At 43.6% G+C, this 18,050-nt stretch overlaps 1 protein-coding gene across 1 annotated transcript in view; it reads left to right on the forward strand.

The window, feature by feature from the left end:
• Window positions 1-16,700, forward strand: part of LOC116514397 (calcium-activated potassium channel subunit beta-2) — a 58,234-nt gene extending 41,534 nt beyond the window's left edge. Inside the window, exons 3-4 of the mRNA XM_032225975.1 lie at window positions 2,675-2,870; window positions 16,416-16,700. Of these exons, the coding sequence (XP_032081866.1) occupies window positions 2,675-2,870; window positions 16,416-16,700 (481 nt within the window). The remainder of the gene's footprint in view (window positions 1-2,674; window positions 2,871-16,415) is intronic.
• Window positions 16,701-18,050: the final 1,350 nt, after the last annotated feature.

Consider the following 18,050-nt stretch of genomic DNA (forward strand, 5'->3'; position numbering starts at 1 on the left):
AAATCTTTGAAGCCCACCCCTGCTCCTGAGCTCCATTTTTGGCTGCGATGGCCTCCTGCAACCCTCTGCCAGCGAAAACAGAACTCGGTTTTCACTGGCAGAGGCACCGCAAGCCATTCCTTTGCTGTTTTCAGGGCGGCCTTGCAGGCCAGATCTAAGCATCCCGCAGGCTACATCTGGCCCCTGGGCCTTGAGTTTGACACATCTGTACAAGGGGTACACTGGGGTAAAATGCTGGATGTTATCTCGTTCTGATGAATAAAGAAGCAATAACCAAGTTAATACAAGTCAAATGAAGACAGTTAATACAAGTCATATGTGCGTCAGGATAATGTTGCAGGATCCAATATGGGTCAGTTACCAGCACCAGAGGTTTTGTCTTCCGAGCTTTCGGACTCGTGCTGGAGCCCATCCTCAGGGAATTTCTCCCTCACCAGAATGTATAATACAGATATACAAATCCTAACACAAATCTTTTTTTATGCGTGTCGGAAGCATTTTAAGCTATAGATAAATAACAGTCAACACTGAGCCAGTAAAATAGGTATAAAATAGGTCATAAAAATATTTAAAGTAAGGAAGATTGAAACTAAATGACATTCGCCCAGAATCGGCCCACATCAACAGCATTTTCTCTCGCCAACATGTGGTCTCCATAGATGTTGAAGGACATCGTATGCACCGTAGCATACATGAGACAGGTTGTTCTTCTCCACCTTCACGCACAAAATTGATGCTCAATATAGTGATATTTGTATTAACTATAAATATCACTGTATTTAACTGTCATTTTTGCAAAGTGTTTTCAAAGGCTGCCCCACATCTGTGATAAATGGTCGAACTTACTATAAATTTATCGGGTGGACTTCTTGATGAGAACAGGCCGTTCTAAAGAAGTTTATTCTAAATTTATCATGAAATTGCCATTTTAGCCATTTAAATGTTTTGGCTGAACTCTAGGACATGGTGGCTCAGTGGCTAAGATGCTGAGCTTGTCGGTCAGAAAGGTCGGCAGTTCAGCGGTTTGAATCCCTAGCACCGCGTAACAGTGTGAGTTCCCATTACTGGTCCCAACTTCTGCCAACCTAGCAGTTCAGAAGCATTTAAAAATGCGAGTAGAAAAATAGGAACCACTTTTGGTGGGAAGGTAACAGCGTTCTCTGTGCCTTTGGCATTTAGTCATGCTGGAAAAAGGACCATGTCTTTGGACAGAGCTGGGTCTTCAGCTTTGAAACGGAGATGAGCACTGCCCCCTAGAGTCAGGAACAATTAGCACATATGTGTGAGGGGAACCTTTACCTAGGATTATTCCATTACAGGGAGATCATGTCTGAATACAACATGATGGAAACATTTGACCAAATACCTGGGTCTTGTCATAAATATTACAATGCCCTTACCTAGATTTATGCTTGTTGCCACTACAAACTTTCTGCTTTACTGTTCAACGATACTGTATTTTTTTCTAGCCAAAGTATAGTCAGCCAAGAAATGTGTAGTTTTTTCTCAAAGAGTAACTTATTGTCAAGGCCTGTTCTGTTTTCCAATGATCAAAGAAAGTTTATCCCCAATTAAATGTGTTTTGCATCAGGTCAGCTGCAGAAAATCCTAGGCTATTCTTGTTGTGGGGTGGGTGATAAGATTCAAGTGATTTCATGATTGAAAACTGCACCCCCCCTTTGGGCATATTTGTCCTTTTATCTGGTTTGGCCAGCCATTTATTGTCTCTCCGTAACTTGTCCAAGTTTCTGCATTTGTAACACTTAAAATGATTGCAGCAGTACATTTTGAGGGTCAAGGAATATGCCTGGGCATCTAAAAAAAACCAAGACTGTCAAACTGTCACTGTGCATCCAGGGCAGTGGTGGGATACAACCCGTACGCCCTGGTACAAGCATACCGGTGCCTGCTGGGAGCACCAGGTGCCATTCCCTCCCTCCTTACCTGTATTTGAGCTGATTGGGGCTTTCGCGCACACACATGGAGCATACCACACAGGGGTGGGTTCCTGCCAGTTCTAACCTCTTCTATAGAAGAGGTTCCATCAATCTACAGTGCCATTTAGAACTGGTTCTAGCTCCCTCCCCCCGCCAATCCGCACATCATCAAGATGAAGAGCGAGAGGAGGAATTCTGGGAGTTGAAGTCCACAAGTATTAAAGCTGTCAAGTTTGAACACCCCTGGTTTTTTTCTTTCTAAAGCGTTAGGGGTGCAAGGGTCTTGTAACTTGACAGCTTTAAGACTTGCGTGCTTCAAATGCCAGAGTTCCCGAGCCAACATTTTGGTTGCTAAGCAAGAGCATTGTTAGGTGAGTTTCACCACATTTTACAAGTTGGCCACACCCACCCAGTCACATGGCTGGCAAGCCACTCCCACCTGATCACATAGCCGGCAAGCAGCTCCCACAAAGCAGGCCACACCTACAGAAGAGGTTCTAAAAAAGTTTGAAACCCACCACTTGTACCGCGCCTGGGCGACACTCCGCCGAGGAGCTGGAGCGTTGCAGGCAGTAAGTATGCATGCATGCGCTGCGCACGTGCTGCAGGCATGCACGTGGTGGACGCCCAGCCCCGTTGCAGCGTACTGGTTGCAATGGGATTCGGAACCCACCACTGATCCAGGATCAAAAATGACATAGCTGTATCATTGTTGTCCATCCCTCTTTCTTTGCCAGTGTTTGGACGGAAGAGACCCAGTGCACACTCCTCAACATCTCCATCACGGAAACCTTTAACTGCTCGTTCAGCTGTGGTCCGGAGTGCTCGAAAAACTCTCAGTATCCCTGCTTACAGGTCTATGTCAATGTTTCCTCTTCAGGGCAAAAGTACCTACTTTACCACACAGAAGAAACCATCAAGATTAATTCTGAGGTAAGAACATCATCCGATGTCAAAAGAAATGCACTCGTTGGGATGTGGGAGGGATAAGATTCAGGGTGTTCCTTTTTTTTTTTTTTTTTTTTTGAGTCCAGATTCATGGAATCTAATTTTCCTATATGCAATTTAATCCCTAGCTGTGTTGATTTTATTTCTGATTGAAATTTCTAGTCCTCCTGGCTTTATACACCATGAAAAATAGAGAAAACATACCAGAGGTGGGTTGCTCCCAGTTCGGCCTGGATTGGGTAAACCGGTAGTGGCGATGATGGGAGTCTCCGCCTACCTGCCTGGAAGCTTCTGAGCATGCGCAGAAGCGTCGCACGCAAGCACAAGTGAACCGGTAGCACCGGTATTTGCAACCCACCTCTGACACATACAATATCTGGGCTGCAAAACTCCAATCAACCATTGAATGACACTAATGTTAGAGCTTTCTGTATGTCTTTGCTGTGATTACGTGGTTCGCAAAGGGTAGCATTAACTATCTATATTTGTGGAATCCTTGATGTTCCCTGAGCTTGGTTGTTTTCTTGCAGACATTTCATTGTGATGATGTTACCTAGTCAGATAATGAAATGTTCACAAGATAGATAGAGGTATAGGTATAGGTAGAGATGATAGAGATAGAGATAGAGATAGAGATAGAGATAGAGATAGAGATAGAGATAGAGATAGAGATAGAGATAGATAGAGATAGAGACAGACAGACAGACAGACAGACAGACAGACAGACAGATAGATAGATGATAGATGATAGATGATAGATGATAGATGATAGATGATAGATGATAGATGATAGATGATAGATGATAGATGATAGATGATAGATGATAGATGATAGATGATAGATGATAGATGATAGATGATAGATGATAGATGATAGATATAGGTAGGTAGGTAGGTAGGTAGGTAGGTAGGTAGGTAGGTAGGTAGGTAGGTAGGTAGGTAGATAGATAGATAGATAGATAGATAGATAGATAGATAGATAGATAGATAGATAGATAGATAGATAAATAGATAAATAGATAAATAGATAAATAGATAAATAGATACAGATACAGATACAGATACAGATACAGATACAGATACAGATACAGATACAGATACAGATACAGATACAGATACAGATACAGATACAGATACAGATATATATGATGCACATATAGAACAGGGGTGTCAAACTGGATTTCTTTGATGGCCGGATCAGAATTGTAGTTCTCAGCGGGCTGGCCGGGGAGGGAAGGGGATGGCCGCCTGGACAGTCTCTGGCAACACTTTGCCAACCAAACTGGACACCGCCGGGGCCACACGCAGTGCCCCTATGTCCTGTTTTGGCTGACAAAGTGCTGCCAGAGGCCATCCAATTTCAAAACAAGCTGCACGGAGGCCGTGCGCAGCTCCCCCTGTGCCCTATTTTGACTGCTAGAGGCACCGTGGGTCAGTCCTTTGCTATTTTCAGGCTGGCCCCACCGGCTAGATTTAAGCACCCTGCAGGCCGGATCCAGCCTGCGGGCTTTGAGTTTGACACCCCTGATATAGAATATAGAAGTATAGACATTGTACAGATTTAGACTAGGTGGTATTCCAGAAATATATAAGAAAAGAATGGGAAAAGGTGTTCCATAGAGAGTGTGGATACAGATATTATACACCTGAACTCATCTTTTCCTGGGTTCATACAACTTTTGATTCAAGGAAATGCCTAGAAAAATAATCTTTTCCTTTTTAAACCCAGATCACACGCCAGCCCTAATATAACACCGTAATAATATAGGGCTATCCATTTTTTAAAAAAATCCAAAATTGTCTTCTGTAATCACTTATCTAATCTTGCAGCAAAGTCTTTGCTTACCCAGATGAGGGGCTCATACATCACACTAAATTATAAATAGTTCATTAGATTTCGGCTTCATGTATTTTGTGAAGCAAGTCATTATAGTTTATAAACCATAAGTAGCCTAGATTGATGTATGGGCTGTGGTTTATTCCACAAAGCATGATTAAGCAAACCATTAGTGTGATGTATGAAAGGAAAGCTGTTGATTCAAATGAATTTGGTAAGTGTTTTACACAAAGTCAGATCAATGGTTTGTCCAGCTCATAAGTGCCTTTAGGTGGACTGGCAACACTTCTGCAGAGCTGATGTCCTTTCAAAGATGGTAGATCAGGTGTCGGCAACCCATGGCTCCAGAGCCGCATGAGGCTCTTTTGTCTCTCTGCTGTGATTCCCTGTCAAGTGATCCCATCACTGGCTGGCCCCACCCCTCGCCCTCCTCTCCCAATCACTCCTCACCTGGTCTGAGAATGTAAGGGCGATGGTGGGGGATGGAGCCTTGCTCCATATTCCAGAGCGGGAACAAAGGCATGAATTTCCTCCACCTTCTATATTCCCACCCTGTGCTGAAAGCAAACAGGTCCAAATGGCTCTTTGAGTGCAGATCTCTGTGCTAGATGCACACTAGGAACTTTTTTTTACTCAAAAAGTAGCCTTGGGATTATGAGCTACAGCCAGGGGTGGGATTCAGCCAGTTCGCACCTATTCGGGAGAACCGGTTGTTAACTTTCTAAGCAGTTCAGAGAACCGGTTGTTGGAAGAAATCTCCTTTTGTTTTTTCCCCACTTTACAGGGCTAATCCTGTAAGGAAGGCAGGAAGGAAACATTCTGGTGTTGTTTCTAGCCTAATTTTTATTGCTCTGCTTACAGAAACTGCCTCTCCGGTTAACTCTTATTACATTGTAAAACTAAGGCAAAGCGCCCATCGACGTATGTGACATTGAATTGGCCATGCCCACACAGTCACATGACCACCAAGCCATGCTTACCCAGCTGGTCATTAGGGCAGAGAACCGTTTGTTAAATTATTTGAATACCCACCACTGGCTACAGCCCCATTTCCTTTTATGCTGAAAATATAATGGAAGTTACAAATACAGAAAATCACACTTTGAATGGACTGCGTGGACAGCTATGTCATATTATTCTGCACGTCACATTTCCAGTCTGTTATTTGCAGTTTTTCCTCCAGATGGCCATTTGTCTTTTTGTGCATGTGTATAGGGGCACCGGAGGTCCTTTGATTTTGCATGAATGGCGTTCAGGGAAACAGTCTGTTCATTATCTGCTTTCAGGCACACAATGATACAAAAGTCCTTGCTAACATAGACAGCTAATTGCCTGAGATAGGGCAAAATCAGAAGCCCGGTCCTGTGATTGTCAGCTGATGTATAATTGCTGCTGCCAAGCATAACAGATTTGTGCATCGGTCTGGTGCTGTTTTGTTTCTTCCTGAGACATTGTTGGCATACAGAAAAAGAGACCGGTTCTATTTCAGCAATCACTCTGTAAGCTGGGAAGTGCTGACAGCTTTGGTATGCAATGAGCTTGGTCCAAGCACACCAGGATTCTCAGTGCCTCTGGCCATGTGGTGTTATGGTCATGGCTGTCCTCTCCAAAGAGTGCTCTTCAGATACAATGCAATACAATACAATGCAATAGCAGAGTTGGAAGGGACCTTGGAGGTCTTCTAGTCCAACCCCCTGCCTAGGCAGGAAACCCTATACCGTTTCAGACAGATGGCTATCCAACATCTTCTTAAAGACTTCCAGTGTTGGGGCATTCACAACTTCTGGAGGCAACTTCTGTTCCACTGATTAATGGTTCTAACTGTCAGGAAATTTCTCCTCAGTTCTAAGTTGCTTCTCTCCTTGATTAGTTTCCACCCATTGCTTCTTGTTCTGCCCTCAGGTGCCTTGGAAAATAGTTTGACTCCCTCTTCTTTGTGGCAACCCCTGAGATATGGGAACACTGCTATCATGTCTCCCCTAGTCCTTCTTTCAATTAAACTAGACATACCCAGTTCCTGTAACCATTCTTCATATGTTTTAGTCTCCACTCCCCTAATCCTCTTTGTTGCTCTTCTCTGCACTCTTTCTAGAGTCTCCACATCTTTCCTACATTGTGGTGACCAAAACTGAATGCAGTATTCCAAGTGTGGCCTTACCAAGGCATTATAAAGTGGTATTAACATTTCACATGATCTTGATTCTATCCCTCTAGAACCGTGTTGGTTTTTTTGGCAGCTGCTGCACATGGCTGGCTCCTATTTAAATGGTTGTCCACTAGGACTCCAAGATCCCTCTCACAGTTACTACTGTTGAGCAAGGTACCACCTCTACTATACCTATGCATTTCGTTTTTGTTGCCTAAATGTAGAACCTTACTCTTTTCACCATTGAATTTCATTTTATTAGATAGTGCCCAATGTTCAGGTTTGTCAAGATCCTTCTCTATCTTTAGCCTATCTTCTGAGTTGTATTACAACCTCTACCATTCTTGACCAGCCTAGGCTGGTGAATCGCAGAGTTGTAGGCCTAGCATGGTGTTTCTCAACCTTAGCAACTTTAAGATATGTGGACATAAAGTCCCAGAATTCCCCTAGCCAGCATGCTGTTCCCACATACTTAGGAGGCACTAAGAGAATTTGAGAAGATTTCTGCTTCTCCCCTCAATAGCCCCCAGCTTCTGCTGCTGATCCTCCACACAGCCTAAAGTATTGTATTGTATTGTATTTGGTTTATTTGTATGCCGCCCTTCTCCAGGAGGGACTCAGGGTGGTGAACAACTCAGGGGGGAAAGGGAACATAAACACAGTACACATAATTAAAATACACGAAAATCACACAGCCATACCAGTCGAGAGGTGAGGGGAACTCATCAACCCCAGGCCTGCCGGCACAGCCAGGTTTTGACGGCTTTCTGGAAGGCCTGGAGAGAGGTGAGGGTCCGGATCTCCGCGGGGAGTTCATTCCAAAGGGCCGGAGCTGCTACAGAGAAGTCCCTCCCCCGGGTAGTAGCCAGATGGCATTGGCTGGTGGACGGAACCCGGAGGAGGCCGACCCTGTGCGATCTAATGGGTCTATGGGAGGTAATTGGCAGCAGGCGGTCTCTCAAGTACCCAAGTCCAATACCATGAAGGGCTTTATAAGTTACGACTAGCACTTTGAAGCGTATCCAGAGACCGATCGGTAGCCAGTGCAGCTCGCGGAGGATAGGTGTAACATGGGTGTACCGAGGTGCACCCACAATCGCTCGCGCGGCTGCATTCTGGACGAGATGAAGTCTCCAAATACTCTTCAAAGGCTGCCCCATGTAGAGTGCATTGCAGTAGTTCCAGCCTAGTTGTAAGACACATCCAAATTCTCCATGAGAACCAAAAGAAAGAATGTGGTTAAATTCTAGAAATGGCAGGTAGTGTGGAGAAAGCTAGAATAACTTTTAGTAGCACGGTGGGTGACTGTTCTGACCCAGCTCCCCAAACAAGACTAATCCTCTGAAGTGAACTCAAAGATTCCTTTAATTAGAAGTGCAGGTAGCCCCCCAAAAATGTTCACACTGCAGGCTAACAAGTCTGGAAGATGAATAGTTGTCTACCACATCTTTTATCTCTGCCTTTTAGCTAGGGTGAGGCTTCACTAGCAGCGGTGGGTCTTCCATCCCAAGGATCGGCCCATGGATTTCCACTGTTCTCCTCTCCTTTGACTTGGGGGCATCCACACTGCACCCAGCTGTTTCTCTTCTTACTCATCAGCCATCTCCAGACTTGGGGGCTGTTGACTTTCCATCTGAGGGCTGATGGATGGCCCAGGCTCTGCCCCCCCCCACTCTCTCTCCCTCTCCCTCTCTCCCTCTCTCCCTCTCCCTCTCTCCCACTGAGCCAAGGTGGCGCAGTGGGTAGAGTGCAGTACTGCAGGCCACTTCAGCTGACTGTTATCTGCAGTTCAGCGGTTCTAATCTCACCGGCTCAGGGTTGACTCAGCCTTCCATCCTTCCAAGGTGGGTAAAATGAGGACCCAGACTGTGGGGGCAATATGCTGGCTCTGTAAACCGCTTAGAGAGGGCTGAAAGCCCTATGAAGCGGTATATAAGTCTAACTGCTATTGCTATTGCTATTGCTATTTCTCTCTCTCTCTCTCTCTCTCTCTCTCTCTCTCTCTCCCTCCCTCCCTCCCTCCCTCTCTCTCTCTCTCTGTAACAGCTCCATTCCCTCTTCCCCCTCGGAACTCTCGGTTGCCTTGATGCTGATTGTGACTCCCACACTGCCTCCTATTCTGATTCGGTTGCTGGAGGGGCTGGCGGCCAACAGGACACAACAGTGGCAGCATCTTGTTAAAAATATAACATGGCGGCAGGAAGACATAGCCATTAGAGAATAGGTTATGGGCAAATTGTTGGCCACTGTTGAGAAGCATCATTTCTTTACTGCAGAGAAGCATGAACATTCTGGTTCAAGAAAAGCAAATGTTACTGCTGGATGAATGGTCTGCTCCAAAGGAAGAAAACCTATGGCTTCCAAATACTTGTTTTAAAAAGCATGTTTATAAGATTAAGATTAAGATTTAGTTTATTTGTATGCCGCCCTTCTCCGGGAGGGACTCAGGGCGGCGAACAACTCAAAAGGGGAAAAGGGGATACAAACACAATACACGTAATTAAAATACACAAGAGTCATACAGCCATACAAGTTGAGAGGGCAGGGGAACTCATCAACCCCAGGCCTGCCAGCACAGGCAGGTTTTGACGGCTTTCCGGAAGGCCTGGAGAGAGGTGAGGGTCCGGATCTCCGCAGGGAGTTCATTCCAAAGGGCCGGAGCTGCTACAGAGAAGGCCCTCCCCCAGGTGGTAGCCAGATGGCATTGGCTGGTAGACGAAACCCGGAGGAGGCCGACCCTGTGCGATCTAACGGGTCTATGGGAGGTAATTGGCAGCAGGCGGTCTCTCAAGTACCCAGGTCTTATAACACTCTCATAAGTGGAAAACTATTCACTGTGTGGGTAATTTCAATTGAAAAAAAAAAGATGGCTGGGAAACTCCATCCTGCTGCCAATTTTACAGACAGCTTCTTCATTAGGGCTATTTAAGAGGAAAACTACACCTGGTTGCCCATACTATCTAACCAGGCCCTTAGCTATTCAGCTACGTTAGCTGTGCAAATCTCAAATCAGTTTTGGCTATTTGTATTCACAATTTAATCCTCCCAGTAGTCACTTCCTTTGAATTTGGCACAGGTGTAGTTATTCTGCCTTCAGCATAAGGTGGTTTTATAGATTATGCTTGCCTTACTAAGATTTTTTTTCTTCTTCTTCCCTTTTTTCCTTTCTTGCTTTGACCATATTGTTGTACAAACTGAATTGCAAATCGGTGTTACTAATGCAATGTCCCTTGATGGTATAACTTGCCTTTCAGTCTTCGGATAGAATTAAAATATTCTTTGCTTTCATATTACTGACACGAATCAGCTCCAAGATGGAATTATTGATCCATATAGGAGGCAGCAGGAGGAGGAGGAGGAGGAGGAGGAGGAGGAGGAGGAGGAGGAGGAGGAGGAGGAGGAGGAGGAGGAGGAAATGGTTAGCAGCAATCTGAGTAGATTAATGATGTTCCTATACTCCTTCAGGCACTGCTAACCAATTTTCAGAGTTGAAAGATGCATGGAACTGGGCTCTCTATTAGCTAAAGCCTGATACACAATCTACCTTCTCTTCCAAAGTGGGGTACAGATGTTATATTACTGAATCCCTGTACTGAATTTTACATGATTTCCATCACAATCCCCAGGAGGGAGTCTCATTCAAGGGAGCTTGAAGTAATGTAATTTCCACCTTTCTCTGAGAGCTTAAGGGAAGGTGAACTGTATGTATCATCCAGATAGATTCTATATATTGGTTCTGTCAAGTTCAGGAACTCAGGAGTCAGGGCAGTTCAAATGAATGCAGGTTTATTGCATGCTAACACTCCCTACAAGAATCTGAACTACTAATGGTCAAAGCAAACTGGCAATAGATAAACCTCAATGGAATTCAAGATGAATGGGACTTAAATCTCTTGTGGGCACAAAGAGACTCATGACCAATGATATGTTTGACTCCTCCTTTGTACTCATTCTGGTCATCGCCTACATGTTCCTGCAACACTGCTGAACAGCAGACTCTGAATTGCTTCTATAGTTAATGTGTTGTATCTAAGGTGCGAGGAACTGTGTGTTAATTCCTGCTAGAGTGTGTGAACACCATAGAATAACATCAGTCTGAAGATTTCTAGTAAGAATGGAGCCAATCAGGTAGGGCCTCCAGGGTGAATGTTACCATTAGGAAGAATGAAATTGATGCTCAGGTAGCTGATTTAAGAATTCCCGAAAAGGTATTTCTTCATGTGTTTTAGTGTTTGAGGGTTACTCAAGGAACAGGACCTTCCTTCCTTCCTTCTTTCCTTCCTTCCTTCCTTCCTCCATCCTTCATTCCTTCCTTCCTTCCTTCCTTTCCTTCTTTTTCTTTCCCTCTTCATTCTCCTTTCTTTTTCCTCTCCCTCTTTCCTTATTTTTCCTTCCTTGCTCTCTTCCCATCTTCCCTTCTTTTTCTTTGTTTTTCCTCTTTCCCTTTCTCCTTTCCTCTCCCGTCTTACATTTTCAAATGCAACATTTCTCTTTTTGTTTTATTTTTAGTTTGTTTTGCTAGCCCTCTGCCAGCAAAAAGGAGCTCAGGAGGGCCGCATATGATCTGAGCTCCATTTTTGCTGGCAGAGACACTATGGGCCGGTCCTTTGCTATTTCCAGGGTGGCCCCGCAGGCCAGATCTAAGCACCACACAGGCCAGATCTGGCCCGCAGGCCATGAGTTTGACACCCCTAAGCTAGAGGAACATCTATTCCATTAAACCAAATGCCATCCTTTCCACATTCAACCTAGGAAAAAAAGACACTCATATCCACCTAATTGTCACTTTATTCCCAATTTTAAAGAAGCAGTCTCAGAGCCAGTGATGAAACTGACATTGATGGAGAAATAGTGATACATCCCCAAATATTAGTATCGGCAATCAGGGGTGGTTTTCACATACCTTCCTGTTGTGGCTCGGTAGGAGCCTTTGGAGCTGCTATCAGACTGACACAGAAATCTCCTGTGAGTGGTTTCAGGATGCTCACAGGAGAAGATAACAAGCAGCTGGGGCTCATTTAGGATCTCCTCCTGTGGATAAAAGACTGATGGTGCCACGCCTTAGGTGCAGAAGTCAACGTTCATTTGTTCATTAGTTCAGTTACGTGCCTGTTCGAGTTCGTGTTCATGATTCAAAGAGGCACTTGGATAAGTGATTTGCTTTCTGTAAACCTGGTTTGCTGTAAGAGCTTTTTGTTTTTGCATTTGCTGTTTAACTTTTTGCCAGAGAATTTATCTATGTTTATTTTGGGCTCACAGCCAGCGAAAGCTGGGAGTGATAAAGACATTCCTTTACAAGCTGTGTGTGGCTGTCGTTTCTGAACGAACAAGGTGGGGGTCAGAACACCTTCCCTACTGGTTCACAAATGTGTGCATGCCCAGCCTTCCGCTCATGTGTTTTGCTCAAAAAACATCCCTAAACAGAACAAAATAGAGCCTGGGCAGGTGGCCCACCCATGATTTCCACTACTGGTTCAGGCAAACCAGTCTAAACTGGCAGAATGCCACCTCTGCCGGCAATCCACAAAAGTCAACACAAAATCTTTTCTTCTCCTTTGATCACACCATCTTCAGGTGCCTAAATGCTGAACACTATAGCTCATTTTTGCCTCTTGCAGTCACACTCGCAGAAGAATGCATTTTGACCTTCATGAATGAAGGAGTGAGCATTAAGACCTGCTAATCTAATGGGACTCTTCTTCCTTTAGCCGCAGTGTCAGTTTTTGCAAGAAATTCATTCATTCATACTGAAATATCTCTCTTACGGACTCCGGTTGGCTTATGCTTGGCATCAGAGGGGAATAAATCTCTGCTTTGCTATTGCTCTCGGAGGAAGACTGTTGTGACTGGTTCTTCCGTTGTTTTATATTCTTCTCCAGATTCTTCTCTGAATTTGTTTTTTTTTTAATTTAACTGTCTAAAAGTGTCTCATTAGCTGGAGACTGTGCTTGATTGATTAAGATTCGGGGAGACAAAATTGCATTTTGGTTTACTTACAGTCTCTAAATCCAGTTTGTGCCTCAAACAGGAAGTATGAGAGTGAATATGAATGAATAACACTTCCTGTCTTCATAAGCTTTCTGTAACACTGAAAAAGCATTAATATAGTCAACGCATTAGATTGGGGTAGGATGTTTCCCTCAGACATATTCCTTGCATTATCACGATTCTTGCCTCACCTGATTTGCATGGGGGGTTATTTTTAGAAGCTAGAAAATAAAATCATAGGGCAGAAATGTCTCTGTCTTCTAGTCTAAGCACCCCACTGTTCAAAGCAGGTTACACCATAGCAATAGCACTTACACTTATATACTGCTTTACAGTGCTTTACAGCCCTCTCTAGAGCTGAGAGCCGAGGTGGTGCAGTGGTTAGGGTGCAGTACTGCAGCAACTTCAGCTGACTGCTAGTTCTGCAGCTCGGCGGTTCAAATCTCACCAGCTCAGGGTTGACTCAGCCTTCCATCCTTCCGAGGTGGGTAAAATGAGGACCCAGATTGTGGGGGCAATATGCCGACTCTGTAAACCACTGAGAGGGCTGAAAGCCCTATGAAGCGGTATATAAGTCTAACTGCTATTGCTATCTAAGCAGTTTTACAGAGTCAGCCTATTGCCCCCAACAATCTGGGTCCTCATTTTACCCACCTCGGAAGGATGGTAGTCTGAGTCAACCTTGAGCCTGGTGAGATTTAAACTACCAAATTGCAGGCAGCCAGTAGTCAGCAGAAGTAGCCTGCAGTACTGCACTCTAACCAGTGGTGGGATTCAAATAATTTAACAACTGGTTCTCTGTCCTAATGATTTCTTCCAACAACCAGTTCACCAAACTGCTCAGAAAGTTAACAACTGAAGTAGTGCGAACTGCCTGAATCCCACCATTGACTCTAACCACTGGGCCACCATGGCTCATCCATCCCAGTCAAACGGTTGTCCGGTCTATTCTTGAAAACCTCCAGTGACAGAACACTCACAACCCCAAGAGGCAAGCTATTCCATTGATAAATTATTCTCACTGTCAGAAAATTTATCTTTATTTCTAGGTTGGATTTTTCTTTACCAAACTTCTACCTATAACTCCTTGGCCTGCTCTCTGGTGCTTTGGAGAATAATTCAAACTCCTCTTCTCTGTGTGACTGCCCCTCAAATACTGAAAGACAGTTGACATGTCCCCCCATCTCGAATCCTTCTCTTTGATAGACTAGCTAGATCAGTGTTTCTCAACCTTGGCAACTTGAAGATGTCCGGACTTCAACTCCCAGAATTCCCCAGCCAGCATTCGCTGGCTGGGGAATTCTGGGAGTTGAAGTCCAGACATCTTCAAGTTGCCAAGGTTGAGAAACACTGAGCTAGATATACCAAGCTCCCTCAACCTTTCATCACAAGATTTAACCTCCAGGTTCTTCACCATCTTTGTTACTCTTCTCTGCACTCTTTCTAAGGTCTCAGCATCTTTTTTTGTATTGTAATGACCAGAACTGTGCACAGTATTCCAAGTGTGATGTCACTAGTTGTGTTATAAAGCAGTTGTCAAGATTGAATTCGCGTATGCTTCCTGTGAATATTACTGCCTTTCAACTTGCCAAAGAACTGGTGGGAGGGAAGGGGAAGAGGGAATGCAGAGGCTCCAGATTTCAACCATGAGAGACAAGCACCCACCAAATACCCAGTTGCAGGTGTCGGCCAAGACATGAACTGCTCTCAAAAGAAAAGAACGATTCATCATTAGACAATGTGACTTGTCCAGTGGGAGGAGGGGAGAACTCTATTCTTTAACTATGCAGGGTTGCGCGGGAAAAGTTAGAGGCTGGTTTTGCATTCTTCAGTGGTGAAATGATATGCTCAATAAAGTTTTGCTTTTCGGATTTCAAAGTTCCTGAACGTTTGTTGGATTTGCTAGTTGGACCATTGACAGCAGTATTATCATTTCTTGTGATTTTAATGATATCCTTCTGTTGATGCAGCCCAGGAGTTTTGGCTTTTTGGCAACTGCAGCACATTGCTGGTTCATACTTTAGCTGTGGTCCACCTATTTACGTGACCCGTCAAAACCGCGGTCCACTAAAGTGTGCCCGATTAAAGCGCGTACCTGACGTCATCAGCAGCGTGACGAAAAAAATTAAAAATAAATTAAATTAAAATTAAAATAAAATTAAAGCAAGCCGAGTCACATAAAGGTAAGGGTTAGGTTTAGGGTTAGGGTTAGGGTTAAGTTAAGGGTTAGGGTTAGGTTTAGGGTTACGTTAAGCGTTAGGGTTAGGGTTAGGGTTAGGTTAAGGGTTAGCGTTAGGTTTAGCGTTAGGTTAAGGGTTAGGGTTAGGGTTAGGGTTAGGTTTGGGGGGGTTAGGGTAAGGTTTTCGCTTTAATTTTAAATTTACCGCTCACAGCGCAATGTTTTCGTCGCACTGTGATGACGTCACGTACACGCTTTCATCGAGCGCGCTTTAGTCTACCGCGGTTTTGTGGTGGAACCCCTATTTAAATATACTGTTCTTTCCAACATGCTATTTCGAAAAATAGTATGTTGGAAAACACATGTTTATAGCAAAGCTTTGGGGCTCCATTAAGGTCTCACTAGATCTCTCAGTAGTTCACCTTCATGGGTGTTTTTTGATTGGCCATGCTCACCATGGCAGCCATTTTGTTGACAGGCAGGTTTCCCTAGAGCAACCATTTTGAGCCTCATGTTCTCAACATTCTAGATGAGCTCTCTCAAAAGGGGTTTTGTATTTTGACCTAGAATGGTTATTGAAGCTAAGCAGATGTGAACTGCAACACTTTTGACGAGACTAGATATCAAAACTCCATTTAAGAGCCGACTTTGGAGAAGGAAGATATATGGGCAGCAAAATTCTAATACCCCTTTTGGTCAATCTAAGTAAATTAAGAATTGTGTTATGTGAGTAATGTACTTTCAGTTTCTATGTATAATGTACCTGTAGAACTGCCAACATTTTGCATTATTGCCTTGACGATTCCAAAAGCACAGATGAAAGGTATGTCTACCATTGAAATCACCTCCTGAAATGAAATATGCACATGGGACATATTGTGTGTGTGGTTCCCACATTGGGTAGTCCTGATATCTAATGACTATAGAAAGTATAATCCAACCCATTGTGAGGATAATTGTTAGGAAAGCAGGTATTAGCAATTCTTCATAACAGTATCATTTTCAGAAAAATTAAAAAAAATGATATTTAGTTTTAACATGACAGATGTGATTGGCATGGTGGCCTAATGGTGAAAATGCTCGCCTCCCATTCGGAAGGTTGAGGGTTCAATCCTAGGTAATGGGAGATATTTCATTCCCAAGGGGCAAAGAAAAAAACGCTGTGAACTCCATATGGTGTCAGGAAGGGCATCTGTCCAGTAAATTCTCAGCTCCACCCAGTCGCCACAACACTACCCCAAACTAAGGTATTACAGGGTCATAAAAAGGAAGTTAAAATGAGAGGTGTCAGTTAACATCATGCTTGAAATGAAAGCCTTTTGTTCATTTCAGAATGCACTATATTTCTCTTTTTTTATTTGTCTTTTTCCATCCCTACAGTGTTCTTATATACCCAAGTGTGGAAAGAACTTTGAAGAGTCTTTGTCCCTTGTGAATGTCGTCATGGAAAACTTCAAGAAGTATCAACACTTTACCTGTTTCTGTGACCCAGAAGGCATTCAAAAGAATGTGTTGCTAACCAAACTTTATAGTTCCAATGTGCTGTTTCACTCACTCTTTTGGCCAACATGTATGATGATAGGTGGACTTGTCATTGTTGCCATGGTCAAGTTGACCCAATACCTGTCTCTTCTTTGTGAAAGGATCCAACGGATCAACAGATAGGAGCAACCACTAGCTTCTAGGATTTGACTTACCGCTGAAATACTGTTGTTTTTTTTCCATTCTTCACCAAAGAACCTTAAGTTTGTAATGTTTCTGTTCTAAGTTCTTTATATTTTTATGAAGTAGAGCAATAACGAAAAAGGCTGTTCTATATGCAAATGTGATGATACTCTTATGCAGACAATGAGAGAGGGAATTATGGTTTGCGTTGGCCATCTATATGATCTTGATTTATGCTGCAACTTAGTTCTTTTTCTTCTCTTCTTCTTCCTCTTTCTCCTCTTTTTCCTTTTTCTACAGCCAAAACAGGGCTCAGTGTGATCCTTTGCCAAGCCTTGTTAACAATTGAATCATCATCTCAGCACAAATCTGTTTTGGAAGGTTCTTCAGCCTGGTCACATGTCTTCATGTGGACCATTTAAGTTCCACTTAGGTATTGGGAAGGGGAGGAAAAAATTGGAGTGGGGGAGATGGTGAAAGGTAAGAACTCCATTTGTTTACCAGAACTGAAACTAAGATGGACGATTTGACCTAGAAATCTTTTGCAGGTACAGAATATTACAAACACAGGGGAAAGCCAAAGACACACATTGCTGAACCACCCAGGCCCAAATCTAATGGAGCATAAATAATCTCATTTAAATTCCACTGAAATCAAGAAAACATTTTTTAATGAATTACCGTATTTTTCAGAGTATAAGATGCACCCTTTTCCCTCAAAAAAAGGTAAAAATCTGGGTGGGTCTTATACACAGAATGCAGCATTTTTTTGCCTGCAAAAAAAAAAAAACCTTTAGGAGGCTTATAAAGTGCTCTGGGGAGCTGGGGAGGGCAAAAATGAGTGAAAAACAGACCGGTTTTTGCTCGTTTTTGCCCCCCAGCCCCCAGGAGCACTCTATAAGCCTCCTAAAGGCTATGCATGCCCTTTTTTTGATTAAAAACGGACCATTTTTTGCTTATTTTTGGAGGCCCCCCAGCCCCCAGGAGCACTCTACAAGCCTCCTAAAGGCTATGCATGGCCTTTTTTGACAAAAAATGGGCCCGTTTTCACCAAAAACGGGCTGTTTTGGGGAGATCTGCAGGGTGCAAAAACTTTTCTTTTAATTTGCCTCTTCAAAATCTTGGTGCATCTTATACTCTGAAAAATATGGTATTTTATTGGCATATGAGCACAACTTTAATAGTGGGAGGATTCAAATTTTTGGATTAAGGCAATAGCATTTATGTTGACCATACTCAGGGTTAAGCTTTCCTTTCTGGCATTTTACATATCCACTGAAAGGTTTATTTATTTGCAGTATCTCATGGATTATTATCTACCAAAGCTATCGCCAAAAAAGAGGGGGGGGG

The sequence above is a fragment of the Thamnophis elegans genome, chromosome 10 (genome assembly GCF_009769535.1).
Source record: "Thamnophis elegans isolate rThaEle1 chromosome 10, rThaEle1.pri, whole genome shotgun sequence".
In the NCBI taxonomy this organism is placed as follows: domain Eukaryota; kingdom Metazoa; phylum Chordata; class Lepidosauria; order Squamata; family Colubridae; genus Thamnophis; species Thamnophis elegans.